We start from the raw sequence: 16,950 nt of genomic DNA, 5'->3' as shown, positions 1-16,950 counted from the left end.
CAGGGTAGGGTGGATTGGTCATGGCGAATTGTCCCATACTGCCCAGTGATGTGCAGGTTAGGGTGGATTGGCTATGGGACATTGTCCCATAGTGTCCAGGGATGTGCAGGTTATGGTGGATTGGCCATGGGAAATTGTCCCATAGTGCCCAGGGATGTGCAGATTAGGGTGGATTGTCCACGGGAAATTGTCCCATTGTGCTCAGGGATGTGCAGGTTAGGGTGGATTGGCCATGGAAAATTGTCTTATATTGCCCAGGGATGTGCAGGTTAGGGTGGATTGGCCATGGAAAATTGTCCCATAGTGTCCAGGGATGTGCAGGTTAGGGTGAATTGGCCATGGGAAATTGTCCCATAGTGCCCAGGCCTGTGTAGGTTAGGGTGGATTGACCATGGGAAATTGTCCCATAGTTCCCAGTAATGTGCAGTATCGGGTGGATTGGCTGTGGGAGATTTTCCCATGGTGTCCATGGATGTGGAGGTTAGGGTGGATTGACCATGGGAAATTGTCCCATCGTGTCCAGGGATGTGCAGCTTACAGTGGGTTGGCCATGGGAAATTGTCCCATATGAAGGGCTTTTGCCCGAAACGTCGATTTCGCTGCTCGTTGGATGCTGCCTGAACTGCTGTGCTCTTCCAGCACCACCAATCCAGTATTTGGTTTTCAGCATCTGCAGTCATTGTTTTTACCATGGGAAATTGTCCCATAGTGCCCAGGGATGTGCAGGTTAGGGTGGATTGGCCATGGGAAATTGTCCCATAGTGCCCAGGGATGTGCAGATTAGGGTGGATTGTCCACGGGAAATTGTCCCATTGTGCTCAGGGATGTGCAGGTTAGGGTGGATTGGCCATGGGAAATTGTCCCATAGTGCCCAGGGATGTGGAGGTTAGGGTGGATTGGCCATGGGAAATTGTCCCATCGTGTCCTGGGATGTGCAGGTCACAGTGGGTTGGCCATGGGAAATTGTCCCATACTGCCCAGTGATGTGCAGGTTAGGGTGGATTGGCTATGGGACATTGTCCCATAGTGCCCAGGGATGTGCAGGTTAGGGTGCATTGGCCATGGGAAATTGTCCATTAGTGCCCAGTGATGTGCAGGTTCGGGTGGATTGGCCATGGGACATTGTCCCATAGTGCCCAGTGATGTGCAGGTTCGGGTGGATTGGCCATGGGAAATTGTCCCATACTGCCCAGGGATGTGCAGGTCAGGTGAATTGGCCATGGTAATTTACCCACAGTGTTAGGTTATATAAGTCAGTGGTAAATGGTAATCTTTTCACTTGAGTGTGGGAGACTGACTGGGTGATCTTGTAGAAGGGTATAAGATCATGATTGGCACTGAGAGGGTGAATGCACTCAGTTTTTCTTTCCCAGGGTAGGGGAATCAAGGACGAGAGGTTGTCAGTTTCTGATTTGGGGGTGGGGGTGGTGGGGGTGGTGGATAAAAAGGAACCTGAGGGGTAACTTTTTCACACAGAGTGTGGTACGCACTTGGAATGAGCTGCCATTGGAAGTGGTTGTGGCTGGTACATTAACAACATTCAGTTGTGAATGAGGTACATGGGAAATAGAACATAGAACAATACAGCACAGAACAGGCCCTTCGGCCCACGATGTTGTGCCGAACTTGTATCCTAGATTAAGCACCCATCCATGTACCTATCCAAATGCCGCTTAAAGGTCGCCAATGATTCTGACTCTATCACTCCCACGGGCAGCGCATTCCATGCCCCCACCACTCTCTGGGTAAAGAACCCACCCCTGACATCTCCCCTATACCTTCCACCCTTCACCTTAAATTTATGTCCCCTTGTAACACTCTGTTGTACCCGGGGAAATAGTTTCTGACTGTCTACTCTATCTATTCCTCTGATCATCTTATAAACCTCTATCAAGTCACCCCTCATCCTTCGCCGTTCCAACGAGAAAAGGCCGAGAACTCTCAACCTATCCTCGTACGACCTACTCTCCATTCCAGGCAACATCCTGGTAAATCTTCTCTGCACCCTCTCCAAAGCTTCCACACCTTTCCTAAAGTGAGGCAACCAGAACTGCACACAGTACTCCAACTGTGGCCTAACCAAAGTCCTGTACAGCTGCAACATCACCTCACGACTCTTGACTTCAATCCCTCTGCGAATGAACGATAATACTCCATAGGCCTTCTTAAAAACTCTATCCACCTGAGTGGCAACCTTCAAAGGTCTATGTACATAGACCCCAAGATCCCTCTGTTCCTCCACCTGACCAAGAACCCTACCATTAACCCTGTATTCCGCATTCTTATTTGTTCTTCCAAAATGGACAACCTCACACTTGGCAGGGTTGAACTCCATCTGCCACTCCTCAGCCCAGCTCTGCATCATATCTAAGTCCCTCTGCAGCCGACAACAGCCCTCCTCACTGTCCACGACTCCACCTATCTTTGTATCATCTGCAAATTTACTGACCTACCCTTCGACTCCCTCATCTAAGTCATTAATAAAAATTACAAACAGCAGAGGACCCAGAACTGATCCCTGCGGAACTCCACTTGTAACTGGGCTCCATGCTGAATATTTACCATCTACCACCACTCTCTGACTTCGACCGGTTAGCCAGTTTTCTATCCAATTGGCCAAATTTCCCTCTATCCCATGCCTCCTGACTTTCCGCATAAGCCTACCATGGAGAACCTTATCAAATGCCTTACTAAAATCCATGTACACTACATCCACTGCTCTACCCTCATCCACATGCTTGGTCACCTCCTCGAAGAATTCAATAAGACTTGTAAGGCATGACCTACCCTTCACAAATCCGTGCTGCTGTCCCTAATCAAGCAGTGTCTTTCCAAATACTCGTAAATCCTATCCCTCAGTACCCTTTCCATTACTTTGCCGACCACAGAAGTAAGACTAACTGGCCTGTAATTCCCGGGGTTATCCCTATTCCCTTTTTTGAACAGGGGCACACCATTCGGTACTCTCCAGTCCCCTGGTACCACCCCCGTTGCCAGTGAAGACGAGAAGATCATTGCCAACGGTCCTGCAATTTCCTCTCTTGCTTCCCACATAATCCTAGGATATATCCCGTCAGGCCCGGGGGACTTGTCTATCCTCAAGTTGTTCAAAATGTCCAACACATCTTCCTTCCTAACAAGTATCTCTTCTAGCTTATCAGTCCGTTTCACACTCTCCTCTTCAACAAAACGGTCCCTCTCGTTCGTAAATACTAAAGATAAGTACTTGTTCAAGACCTCTCCTATCTCTTCTGACTCAATACACAGTCTCCCACCACTGGAAATGATACATCAAACCAAATCACAAATGAAAGAAAACATCTTGCAGTCGTACAAAAGAGACACTGATATCTGCTCTGTGTTTCCTGTTAACCAGCCAATCACTAACACAAACCAATATGTTACCCACTGCAGCGTCAGCTTTATTTTCCCTCTACCATCTTTGCTGTAACTGTCGATTGAACTCTTTCTGGAATCTAAGTACAGGATCAGAGTCAGAGATTTGATGAAGACAGCTTTACCAAGCAGTGACCGGTCAGAATAGAGCAGTGTAACCTTATGGAACCTGGGTATTCTGCTCGGTACAGCCCATCCCACCCTGTCGGTTAGTGACAGGTCATTGGGATAAGGATTGTCTCTGTGTTCAACAGCAGACAGTGAAACTGAACAGAGCAATGAATTGCTGCTTCCAAAGGTTTCACATCGAGGCACATTGTGGGGAAAGATTTCCCTTTTGGATCACTGACTGTAATTCCCCTTACACCGTGTCATTTTGTGTTTCAGAGATGCAGTGTCCACCACACAGTCACTACGAGACCTGCACTAGCGCCTGCCCAGCCACTTGCACTGATCCTAACGCGCTGTTGTTTTGCAACGAGCCGTGCGTGGAGGGCTGCAAGTGTGACACGGGTTACTTGCTGAGCGGAGGTGTGTGTGTGACCTCCGCTGAGTGTGGCTGCTCCTTCCAAGGTCGTTACTACAGCAAAGGTGAGAGTGTCATCCTGACTGAGAGCTGCAGTCAGAAATGTAGCTGCCTCAACGCCAGTGTTGGCATGAGCTGTTCCGCTTTCAGCTGTGGGCACCATGAAGATTGCCGCCTGGTGAACGGGGTACGGGGCTGCTACCCCAGAGCACGTGGCACCTGCCTCGCCTCCGGTGACCCCCATTACACCAGCTTTGACGGCAAGAGGTTTGATTTCCAAGGCTCTTGTAAATACACCTTCAGTAAGTCGTGTGGAGAGGCTGCGAACCTGACCGCATTCAGTGTTGCTGTGGAGAACGATCATCGCGGGTCCCAGGCTGTGTCCTGGACACGTCTGGTTGAAGTTCAGGTGTATGGCCATCGGATCCAGGTGTCGAGGAGTCAAACGGGCAGAGTGCAGGTAAACACAAGGACAATGAGAGGGATTGACACTGACAGCACAGAGAGAGGATGTTCGGCCCATCGTGGGTATCAGAGGGATTGTGCTGGATCCTGAATGCCAGGGATGCACATTCCCAATTTCAGTCTCCCAGAGGTGTGCTCTCCAGACACCCCCTTCCCTAACACACACCCCCTCCCCCATACTGACCATGGGGTTTGTAACCCTGCCTCCTGTATTGTCTCAATGACCCTTTGGCTCATTCATTATTCTGCTAAAGGGACTGTTAGAATCCCCACAAACAGAAGGAGGCCGTTCAGCCCATTGAGTGCACACTGACCCTGGGAATGGCATCCCACCCTGATCCATTGTCCCACAACACAATCCCATTAATCCTGCATATCTCATAGCTAACACACCTGGCCTCAAATTCCTGGATTCTATGGGACAAAATCCCATGGCCAATCCCCCCTAACCTGTATGTTCCTGGACACTACGGGAAAATTCCCACGGACACTTCACCCTAACCAAGCCACGTAATGTCAGTGGCTACAAGAGCAGGTCAGAGGATGGGAATCCTGCAGTGAGTAACTCCCCTCCTGACTCCCCCACAAAACCTATCCCACTGTCGACAAGGCACAAGGCAGGAGGGTGAGGGAATACTCCACACTTGCCCTGAATGGTGGCAGCTCAAACTACACCCGAGATGGACAAAGCAGCCCCCGCTGGATTATCGCCACATCCACAAACATCCCCTCCATCCCCCACCGACGCTCAGGAACAGCAGTGTGTCCCATTTACAAGATGCACTGCAGAAACTCACCAAAGACCCTCAGACAGCATTTTCCAAGCCCAAGCCCACTTCCATCTAGAAGGACAAGGGGCAGCAGGTACATGGGAACACCACCCCCTGCAAGATCCCCTCCAAGCCCCTCACCGTCCTGACTTGGAAATATATCAGCCATTCCTTCCAGGGTTAGAATCCTGGGATTCCCTCCCTCAGGGATATTGTGGGTCTACCCAACAGCACATGGACTGCAGCGGGTCAAGAAGGCAGCTCACCCCCACCTTCTCAAGGGGGACAACTAAGGACGGGGCAATAAATACTGGGCCCAGCCAGTGAGCCCCACATCCAGTGAATGAATGAACATAAAGCACACATTGAGGCACATTCCTGACAGCGACAGTGAAGGTTTTGCTGAAAGAGCGGTCCTGATTTTCCCTGATGAATCGGGAGGGGGTCAATGCGGTTTGGGGAAATGGGTCCCTGGTGGAGGTGTTCCAGGAAGAGCAGAATTCCGGGAGAATCCGAGAGCCATTTCTCCTGTTCCTGAGGGAGGGATATTGGGGGGAGGGGACAGTGATTTGTTGCTGTGTTCCCCCCTATTTCTGTCCCAAGTCCAGCTTCTGTTTCTCTGTTGCCAGGTAAACGGAGAGAGTGTCAATTTGCCAGTGAGTTTAGAATCGGGGAAAGTCCGTCTTTTCCAGAGCGGATCAGCGGCGGTGCTGGAGACGGTGTTTGGGCTCCGAGTGTCCTACGACTTGAGCCATTACGCGGAGGTGATGGTCCCCAGTCTGTATTCGGGCTCACTGTGCGGACTGTGTGGAAACTTCAACGGAGAGCCGGCAGACGATTTTGTGTCTCCCAACGGCACGGCGCTGTCTACAGCAGCAGTGTTCGGGAACAGCTGGAAAATCTCCGATCCCGAGGCTGTGTGCTCGGACGATCCGGGCTCGGTGATTCTGTGCAGTGACTCTGTCCGCCGCCTGTTGAGCTCCGAAAGTTACTGTGGTGTTCTGAGTAAGGTCAGTGGGCCATTCCAGCAGTGCCATTCGGAACTGAGCCCGCTGACTTCCCAGGAAAACTGCATCTTTGATCTGTGCGCCGTGGGAGTGAGCAGGGAGCTGCTGTGTCAGGCGATTGGATCGTACGCAGCAGAGTGTCAGAGACGGGGAATGATGACCGGAGATTGGAGAAATGTCACTGGCTGCGGTAAGGACCAAAGTTGTCTTTGGGAGCCACTGGCCCCTGCGACAAATCACGGTCACTCCGAGCTCGTGGTCACTGCCTTTGGCCGTTTCCATGGGGACATGGGAGGAGGTGGCCACTCAGCCCGTCATCAAGGAGGCAGCTCACAGCTGATCTGATTGCTCCACCTTCCTGCTAGCCCACTCCCTGATAACCTTTCAGCACTGGGTTTAGCATGAATCTAACCCCCTCTGCCTTAAACATATTCAGGGACTCTGCTCCCTGAGAGTGTGTGCACAGCCCATTCCGTTACACAAATCGGGCCAGCAATGTGTCTCATTGGTTAGTACTGCTACCCCCACAGCGCCAGGCACCCCGGTTCGATCCCACCCCCGGGGGACTGTCTGCGAGGAGTTTTTACAATCTCCCCGCGTCTGCGTGGGTTTCCTCCCTGTGTTCCGGTTTCTTCCCACACTCCAAAGATGTGCAGGTTAGGGTGGACTGGCCATGGGAAATTGTCCCATAGTGCCCAGGGATGTACAGGTTAGGGTGGGTTGGCCATGGGAAATTGTCTCATAGTGCCCAGGGAAGTGCAGGTTAGGGTGGGTTGGCCATGGGAAATTGTTCCATAGTGCCCAGGGACGTGCTGGTTAGGGTGGATAGGCCATGGGAAATTGTCCCATAGTGCCCAGGGACGTGCAGGTTTGGGTGGATTGGCCATGGGAAATTGTGCCATAATGCCCCAGGAATGTGTAGGTTAGTGTGGATTCGCCATGGGAAATTGTCCCATAGTGCCGAGGGATGTGCAGGTTAGGGTGGATTCGCCGTGGGAAATTGTCCCATAGTGCACAGGGGTGTGCAGGTCAGGTAAATTGGCCGTGGGAAATTGTCCCATAGTGCCCAGGGATGTGCTGTTAGGGTGGATTGGCCATGGGAAATTGTCCCATAGTGAACAGGGATGTGCAGGTTATGGTGGATTGGCCATGGGAAATTGTCCCATCGTGCCCAGGGATGTGCAGGTTAGGGTGGGTTGGCCATGGGAAATTGTCCCATAGTGCCCAGGGATGTGCAGTCTAGAGGGGATTGGCCATGGGAATTTGTCCCATAGTGAACAGGGATGTGCAGGTTATGGTGGATTGGCCATGGGAAATTGTCCCCTAGTGCCCAGTGAAGTGCAGGTTAGTGTGGGTTGGCCATGGGAAATTGTCCCATAGCGCCCAGGGATGTGTAGGTTAGGGTGGATTGGCGGTGGAAAGTTGTCTCATAGTGTCCAGTGGTGTGGAGGTTAGGGTGGATTGGCCATGGAAAATTGTCCCATAGTGTCCAGCGATGTGCAGGTTAGGGTGAATTGGCCATGGAAAATTGCCCGATAGTGTCCAGCGATGTGCAGGTCAGGTGAATTGGCCATGCTAATTTACCCACAGTGTTAGGTTACACAACTCAGAGGAAAATGGGATTCTTTTGACTTGAGTGTGGGAGACTGACTGGGTGATCTTGTAGAAGGGTATAAGATCATGATTGGCACTGAGAGGGTGAATGTGCTCAGTTTTTTTTCCAGGGTCGGGGAATCAAGGACGAGATGGTGTCAGTTTCTGATGGAGGGGAAGATAAAAGGGAACCTGAGGGGTAACTTTTTCACACAGAGGGTGATACGCACATGGAATGAGCTGCCATTGGAAGTGGTTGTGGCTGGTACATTAACAACATTCAATGGTGAATGAGGTACATGGGAAATGATACATCAAATCAAATCACTAATGAAAGAAAACATCTTGCAATCGTACAAAAGAGCCACTGATATCTGCTCTGTGTTTTCTGTTAACCAGCCAATCACTAACACAAACCAATATATTACCCACGACAGCGTCAGCTTTATTTTCCCTCAACCATCTTTGCTGTAACTGTCGATTGAACTCTTTCTGGAATTAAAGTACAGGATCAGAGTCAGAGATTTGCTGAAGACAGCTTTACCAAGCAGTGACCGGTCAGAATAGAGCAGTGTAACCTTATGGAACCTGAGTATTCTGCTCGGTACAGCCCATCCCACCCTGTCGGTTAGTGACAGGACATTGGGATAAGGATTGTCTCTGTGTTCAACAGCAGACAGTGAAACTGAACAGAGCAATAAATTGCTGCTTCCAAAGGTTTCACATCGAGGCACATTGTGGGGAAAGATTTCCCTTTTGGGTCACTGACTGTAATTCCTCTTACACCGTGTCATTTTGTGTTTCAGAGATGCAGTGTCCACCACACAGTCACTACGAGACCTGCACTAGCGCCTGCCCAGCCACTTGCACTGATCCTAACGCGCTGTTGTTTTGCAACGAGCCGTGCGTGGAGGGCTGCAAGTGTGACACGGGTTACTTGCTGAGCGGAGGTGTGTGTGTGACCTCCGCTGAGTGTGGCTGCTCCTTCCAAGGTCGTTACTACAGCAAAGGTGAGAGTGTCATCCTGACTGAGAGCTGCAGTCAGAAATGTAGCTGCCTCAACGCCAGTGTTGGCATGAGCTGTTCCGCTTTCAGCTGTGGGCACCATGAAGATTGCCGCCTGGTGAACGGGGTACGGGGCTGCTACCCCAGAGCACGTGGCACCTGCCTCGCCTCCGGTGACCCCCATTACACCAGCTTTGACGGCAAGAGGTTTGATTTCCAAGGCTCTTGTAAATACACCTTCAGTAAGTCGTGTGGAGAGGCTGCGAACCTGACCGCATTCAGTGTTGCTGTGGAGAACGATCATCGCGGGTCCCAGGCTGTGTCCTGGACACGTCTGGTTGAAGTTCAGGTGTATGGCCATCGGATCCAGGTGTCGAGGAGTCAAACGGGCAGAGTGCAGGTAAACACAAGGACATAGACATAGAAAATGGAGCATAGAACGTAGAACAGTACAGCACAGAACAGGCCCTTCAGCCCATGATGTTGTCCGAGCATTGATCCTCATGTCAGGTAAACCCTCAAAGTTCTGTGACCATACGCATGTCCAGCAGTCTCTTAACTATCCCCAATGACCGCGCTTCCACAACCGCTGCTGGCAACTCATTCCATGCTCTCACAACTCTCTGCGTAAAAAACCCACCTCTGACATTCCCTTTACATTTCCCTCCAACCAGCTTATAACTATGACCCCCCGTGTTAACAATTTCTGCCCTGGGAAAAAGTCTCTGGCTATCAACTCTATCTATGCCTCTCATTATCTTGTACACCTCAATTAGGTCCCCTCTCTTTCTTCTTTTTACTAATGAAAAAAGCTCAGTCAACCTCTCTTCGTAAGACAAGCCCTCCATTCCAGACAGCATTCTGGTCAACCTCCTCTGAACCTTCTCCAAAGCATCCACATCTTTCCTATAATAGGGCGACAGAACTGGACACGGTATTCCAAGTGCGGTCTAACCAAAGTTTTCTCGAGCTGCAACAAGATCTCACGGCTCTTAAACTCAATCCCCCCGTTAATAAAAGCCAAAACACCATATGCTTTCTGAACAAACCTGTCCACTTGTGTTGCCACTTTAAGGGATCTATGTCCCTGCACACCAAGATCCCTCTGTTCCTCCACACTGCCAAGAAACCTATCCTTAATCCTGTACTCAGCTTTCAAGTTCGACCGTCCAAAATGCATTTATCCAGGTTGAACTCCATCCGCCACATCTCAGCCCATCTCTGCATCCTGTCAATGTCACACTGCAGCCTACAACAGTCCTCTATTCTGTCAACGACACCTCCAACCTTTGTGTCGTCTTCAAACCTACTGACCCATCCTTCAATCCCCTGATCCAAGTCATTAATAAAAATTACAAAGAGTCAAGGCCCAAGAACAGAGCCCTGTGGAACACCACTCACCACTGACTTCCAGGCAGAAAACCTTCCTTCCAAAACCAACCAGCCAATTCTGTATCCAGACAGCTAAATTTCCCTGTATCCCACTCCTCCTGACCTTCTGAACTAGCCTACCATGGGGAACCTTATCAAATGCCTTGCTGAAGTCCATATACACTGCATCCACAGCTCGACCATGATCAACTTGTCGAGTAACATCATTGAAGAACTCAATAAGATTTGTGAGGCCTGACCTGCCCCTCACAAAGCCATGCTGACTGTCTTTAATCAAGCCATGCTCTTCCAGATGGTCATAAGTCCTATCCCTCAGGATTCTTCCAACACCTTGCAGACGACAGACGTGTGATTGAATGATCTGTAATTGCCAGGGATTTCCATATTTCCTTTTTTGAAGAGAGGAATTACATTTGCCTCCCTCCAGTCCTCAGGTACGAATCCAGTGGAGAGAGAGGATGCAAAGATCTTTGCAAGTGGCAAAGCAATCACATTTCTCACTTCCCAAAGCACCGGAGAACAAATCTGGTTCAGGCTTGGTGACTTGTCAATCTTAATGTTTGTCAACATTTTCAGCACATTAGCTTCCTCTATCTCTATCCATTCCAGCATGCACACCTGCTCCTCAATGATTCCATTTACGACAAGGTCCTTTTCTTTAGTAAAGACAGAAGCAAAAAACTCATTTAGGGTTTCCCCTACCTCCTCAGACTCCATACACAAGTTCCCTATGCTATACCTGATCGGCCCTACTCTTTCTTTGACCATTCTCTTATTCCTCACATACGTGTAAAATGCCTTTGTGTTCTCCCTAATCCTTCCTGCCAAGCCTTTCTCGTGCCCACTCCTGGCTCTCCTGAGACCATTTTTGAGCTCCTTCCTCACCTACCTGTAATCCTCTAGAGCTGAGCTTGACCCTAGCTTCCTCCACCTGACGTAAGCTACCTTCTTCCTTTTGACAAGAAGCTCCACCGCTCTCGTCATCCAAGGTTCCTTTATCTTACCCCTTCTAGCCTGTCTCAGATGGACATATTTATGCATCACTCACAACAATTGCTCCTTAAACAGTCTCCACATGTCTATAGTGCCCTTTCCATGGAACAATTGCTCCCAGTCTATGCTTCCCAACTCACGTCTGATAATATCATAGTTTCCTTTTCCCCAATTAAATATCCTTCCATTGTGCCTGCTTCTCTCCTTCTCCATAGCTATGTAGAATGTGAGGCAGCTGTGGTCACTATCACCAAAATGCTCTCCCACCACAAGATCTGACACCTGCCCCGGCTCATTGCGGCGCACCAAATCCAAAATGGCCTCTCCCCTCGTCGACCTGTCAACGTACTGAGTTAGGAAACCCTCCTGAACACACCTTACAAAAACAGTTCCTTCCAAACCATCTGCTCGAAGGAGGTTCCAATCAATATTGGGAAAGTTAAAGTCACCCATTACAACAACCCTACTACGTCCACTCCTTTCCAAAATCTGCCGACCTATACTTTCTTCAATCTTCCTGTTGCTATTGGGGGGCCTGTAGTAAACCCCTAAAGAGGTGACTGCTCCCTTATTGTTCCTAATTTCCACCCATACTGACTCGGTAGGCAGACCCTCCTCGACAATGGTAACTTCTGTAGCTGTGATACCCTGTTTGATTAGCAGGGCTACACCCCCTCCTCTTTCCCCCCCGCCCTTCCTATTCTTTTTGAATGCTCTAAACCCTGGAACATCCAGCAACCATTCCTGCCCCTGAGAAACCAATGTCTCTATTATGGCCACAACATCATAGCACCAGGTACTGATCCATGCTCTAAGCTCATCACTTATATTCCTGATATTCCTTACATTAAAGCAAATGCACTTTAACCGATCCCTTGATTCTTTCCCAGGAAATTCCTTCCCACTGGCTGCGCTACCTCTTACTATTGCCTCATCTCCGTCAACTCTCACCCCCGGTATATAGCTCAGGTTCCCAACCCCCTGCCATACTAATTTAAACCCTCCTGAACCACTGGAGCAAACCTTCCACCCAGGACATTGAGAGGGATTGACACTGACAGCACAGAGAGGATGTTCGGCCCATCGTGGGTATCAGAGAGATTGTGCTGGATCCTGAACTCCAGGGAAGCACATTCCCAATTTCAGTCTCCCAGAGGTGTGCTCTCCAGACACCCCCTTCCCTAACACACACCCCCTCCCCCATACTGACCATGGGGTTTGTAACCCTGCCTCCTGTATTGTCTCAATGACCCTCTGGCTCATTCATTATTCTGCTAAAGGATCTGTTCGAATCCCAACAAACAGAAGGAGGCCGTTCAGCCCATTGAGTGCACACTGACGCTGGGAAGGGCATCCCACCCTGATCCTTTGTCCCACAACACAATCCCAATAACCCTGCATCTCTCATTGCTAACACACCAGGCCTCAAATCACTGGACAAGATGGGACAATTTCCCATGGCCAATCCACCATAATCTGCACATCCCTGGACACTACGGGACAATTTCCCATGGCCTATCCACCCTAACTGGCAGGTCCCTGGGCACTATGGGACAATTTCCCATGGCCAACCCACCCTAACCTCCACATCCCTGGACACTACGGGACAATTTCCCATGGTCATTTCACCATAACCTGCATGTTCCTGGGCACTATGGGACACTTTCCACAGACACTTCACCCTAACCAAGCCACATAACGTCAGTGGCTACAAGAGCAGGTCAGAGGATGGGAATCCTGCAGTGAGTAACTCCCCTCCTGACTCCCCCCCAAAACCTATCCCACTGTCGACACGGCACAAGGCAGGAGGGTGAGGGAATACTCCACACTTGCCCTGAATGGTGGCAGCTCAAACTACACTCGAGATGGACAAAGCAGCCCCCGCTGGATTATCGCCACATCCACAAACATCCCCTCCATCCCCCACCGACGCTCAGGAACAGCAGTGTGTCCCATTTACAAGATGCCCTGCAGAAACTCACCAAAGACCCTCAGACAGCATTTTCCAAGCCCAAGGCCACTTCCATCTAGAAGGACAAGGGGCAGCAGGTACATGGGAACACCACCCCCTGCAAATTCCCCTCCGAGTCCCTCACTGTCCCGACTTGGAAATATATCAGCCATTCCTTCCAGGGTCAGAATCCTGGGATTCCCTCCCTCAGGGATATTGTGGGTCTACCCTACAGCACAGGGACTGCAGCGGGTCAAGAAGGCAGCTCACCCCCACCTTCTCAAGGGGGGCAACTAAGGACGGGGCAATAAATACTGGGCCCAGCCAGTGAGCCCCACATCCAGTGAATGAATGAACATAAAGCACACATTGAGGCACATTCCTGACAGCGACAGTGAAGGTTTTGCTGAAAGAGCGGTCCTGATTTTCCCTGATGAATCGGGAGGGGGTCAATGCGGTTTGGGGAAATGGGTCCCTGGTGGAGGTGTTCCAGGAAGAGCAGAATTCCGGGAGAATCCGAGAGCCATTTCTCCTGTTCCTGAGGGAGGGATATTGGGGGGAGGGGACAGTGATTTGTTGCTGTGTTCCCCCCTATTTCTGTCCCAAGTCCAGCTTCTGTTTCTCTGTTGCCAGGTAAACGGAGAGAGTGTCAATTTGCCAGTGAGTTTAGAATCGGGGAAAGCCCGTCTTTTCCAGAGCGGATCAGCGGCGGTGCTGGAGACGGTGTTTGGGCTCCGAGTGTCCTACGACTGGAGCCATTACGCGGAGGTGATGGTCCCCAGTCTGTATTCGGGCTCACTGTGCGGACTGTGTGGAAACTTCAACGGAGAGCCGGCAGACGATTTTGTGTCTCCCAACGGCACGGCGCTGTCTACAGCAGCAGTGTTCGGGAACAGCTGGAAAATCTCCGATCCCGAGGCTGTGTGCTCGGACGATCCGGGCTCGGTGATTCTGTGCAGTGACTCTGTCCGCCGCCTGTTGAGCTCCGAAAGTTACTGTGGTGTTCTGAGTAAGGTCAGTGGGCCATTCCAGCAGTGCCATTCGGAACTGAGCCCGCTGACTTCCCAGGAAAACTGCATCTTTGATCTGTGCGCCGTGGGAGTGAGCAGGGAGCTGCTGTGTCAGGCGATTGGATCGTACGCAGCAGAGTGTCAGAGACGGGGAATGATGACCGGAGATTGGAGAAATGTCACTGGCTGCGGTAAGGACCAAAGTTGTCTTTGGGAGCCACTGGCCCCTGCGACAAATCACGGTCACTCCGAGCTCGTGGTCACTGCCTTTGGCCGTTTCCATGGGGACATGGGAGGAGGTGGCCACTCAGCCCGTCATCAAGGAGGCAGCTCACAGCTGATCTGATTGCTCCACCTTCCTGCTAGCCCACTCCCTGATAACCTTTCAGCACTGGGTTTAGCATGAATCTAACCCCCTCTGCCTTAAACATATTCAGGGACTCTGCTCCCTGAGACTGTGTGCACAGCCCAGTCCGTTACAGAAATCGGGCCAGCAATGTGTCTCAGTGGTTAGTACTGCTACCCCCACAGTGTCAGGCACCCCGGTTCGATCCCACCCCCGGGGGACTGTCTGCGAGCAGTTTGCACAATCTCCCCGCGTTTACGTGGGATTCCTCCGGGTGCTCCGGTTTCTTCCCACAGTCCAAAGATGTGCAGGTTAGGGTGGATTGGCCATGGTAAATTGTCCCAAAATGTCCCAGGGATGTGCAGGTTAGGGTGAATTGACCATGGGAAATTGTCTCATAATGTCCCAGGGATTGACCATGGGAAATTGTGTCATAATGTCCCAGGGATTGACCATGGGAAATTGTCCCACAGTGACCAGGGGTGTACAGTTTAGCGTGGATTGGCCATGGGGAAATTGTCCCATAGTGCACAGGGATGTGCAGGTTAGGGTGGATTGGCCGTGGGAAATTATCGCATAGTGCCCAGGGATGTGCAGGTTAGAGTGGATTGGCGGTGGGAAGTTGTCTGATACTGCCCAGGGGTGTGGAGGTTAGGGTGGATTGGCCGTGGGAAATTGTCCCAGAGTGCCCAGGGATGTGCAGGTTAGGGAGGATTGGCCATGGGAAATTGTCGCATAGTGCCCAGGGATGTGCAGGTCAGGGTGGATTGGCCATAGGAAATTGTCAGATAGTGCCCAGAGATGTGCAGGTTAGAGTGGATTGGCTGTGGGAAGTTGTCTCATACTGCCCAGGGGTGTGGAGGTTAGGGTGCATTGGCCGTGGGAAATTGTCCCATAGTGCACAGGGATGTGCAGGTCAGGTGCATTGGCTGTGGGAAATTATCCCATAGTGCCCAGGGATGTGCAGGTTAGTGTGCATGGGCCATGGTAAATTATCCCATGCTCTCCCAGGGATGTGTAGGTTAGGGTGGATTGGCCATGGGAAAATGTCCCATAATACCCCAGGGATGTGTAGGTCAGTGTGGATTGGCCATGGGAAATTGTCCCATAATGCCCCACTGATGTGTAGGTCAGTGTGGATTGGCCATGGGAAATTGTCCCATAATGCCCCAGGGACGTGTAGGTTAGTGTGGATTGGCCATGGGAAATTGTCCCATAATGCCCCAGGGACATGTAGGTCAGTGTGGATTGGCCATGGGAAATTGTCCCATATGCCCCAGGAATTTGTAGGTCAGTGTGGATTGGCCATGGGAAATTGTCCCATAATGCCCCTGGGATGTGTAGGTTAGGACGGATGGGTCCCCTCGAGTTTGCCGTCCCAATTCTTCCATTTGCCTGTCCAATGACGACTTAAATGCACTTAAACTTGGCGAATCTACCACCGTTGCAGGCAAAGCATTCCATATCCTTCCTATTCTCTGAGTAAAGAAGCTCTCTCCGACATCTGTCTTAGACCTATCTCCCCTCACTTTAAAGTTGTGTCCCCTCGTGTTTGCCGTCCCCATATTTGGAAAAAAGGCTCCCCCTGTCCACCCTATCTAACCCTCTGATTATCTTGTGTGTCTCTATTAAGTCACTTCTTAACCTTCTCTCTAACAAGAACTGCCTCAAGGCCCTCAGCCTTTCCTCATAAGACATTCCTTCCACACCAGGCAACATCCTCGTAAATCTCCTCCGCACCCTTTCCAAAGCTTCCACATCCTTCTTATAATGCGGTGACCAGAACTGTACACAATACTCCAAGTGTGGCCGTACCAGAGCTTTGTACAGCTGCAGCATAACCTCCTGGTTCCGGAACTCAATCCCTCTATTAATAAAGGCCAAAACACTGAATGCTTTCTTAACAACCCTGTCAATCTGGGTGGCAACTTTCAGGGATCTGTGTACTTCTCTGCTCATCTACACTCTGACGAAACATTTCATTAGCCCAGTACTTTGCATTCTGATTACTCTGTCCAAAGTGAATCACCTCACACTTGTCCACATTAAACCCCATTTGCCAGCTCCCAGCCCAGCTCTGCATCCTATCTATGTCTCTCTGCAACCTACTACATCCGTCATCACTATCCACAACTCCACCGACCTTTGTGACATTCACAAATTTACTAACACACCCTTCTAAGCCCTCATCCAGGGCATTTATAAAAATGACGGACAGTAGTGGACACAACACCAAGCCTTGCGGTACGCCGTGAGTAATTGGACACCAAGGTGAGCATGTTCCATCAACTACAGCCCTCTGTTTTCTTTCAGCAAGCCAATTACTGATCCAAACTGGTTTTACTCCCACAATCCCATTCCTCCGCATTTTGTATAATAGCTTACTGTGGGGAACCTTATCGAACACCTTGCTGAAATCCATATACACCACATCAACCCATTTACTCTCATTGGTCACTTTGTCAAAAAACTCAATAAGATTAATTAGGCAGGACC

The 16,950-nt window shown here is 50.5% G+C and overlaps 1 protein-coding gene across 1 annotated transcript in view; it reads left to right on the top strand.

Annotated features, from left to right (window-relative positions):
• Window positions 1-16,950, top strand: part of LOC140458943 (IgGFc-binding protein-like) — a 160,137-nt gene that overhangs the window by 35,395 nt on the left and 107,792 nt on the right. Inside the window, exons 9-12 of the mRNA XM_072553677.1 lie at window positions 3,784-4,382; window positions 5,787-6,354; window positions 8,564-9,162; window positions 13,732-14,299. Coding sequence (XP_072409778.1) covers window positions 3,784-4,382; window positions 5,787-6,354; window positions 8,564-9,162; window positions 13,732-14,299 — 2,334 coding nt within the window. The remainder of the gene's footprint in view (window positions 1-3,783; window positions 4,383-5,786; window positions 6,355-8,563; window positions 9,163-13,731; window positions 14,300-16,950) is intronic.

This window comes from Chiloscyllium punctatum, chromosome 34, assembly GCF_047496795.1.
Source record: "Chiloscyllium punctatum isolate Juve2018m chromosome 34, sChiPun1.3, whole genome shotgun sequence".
Lineage (NCBI taxonomy): Eukaryota > Metazoa > Chordata > Chondrichthyes > Orectolobiformes > Hemiscylliidae > Chiloscyllium > Chiloscyllium punctatum.
Note: the sequence above shows the minus strand (reverse complement) of the source record. Positions and strands in the feature narration are given on the sequence as shown.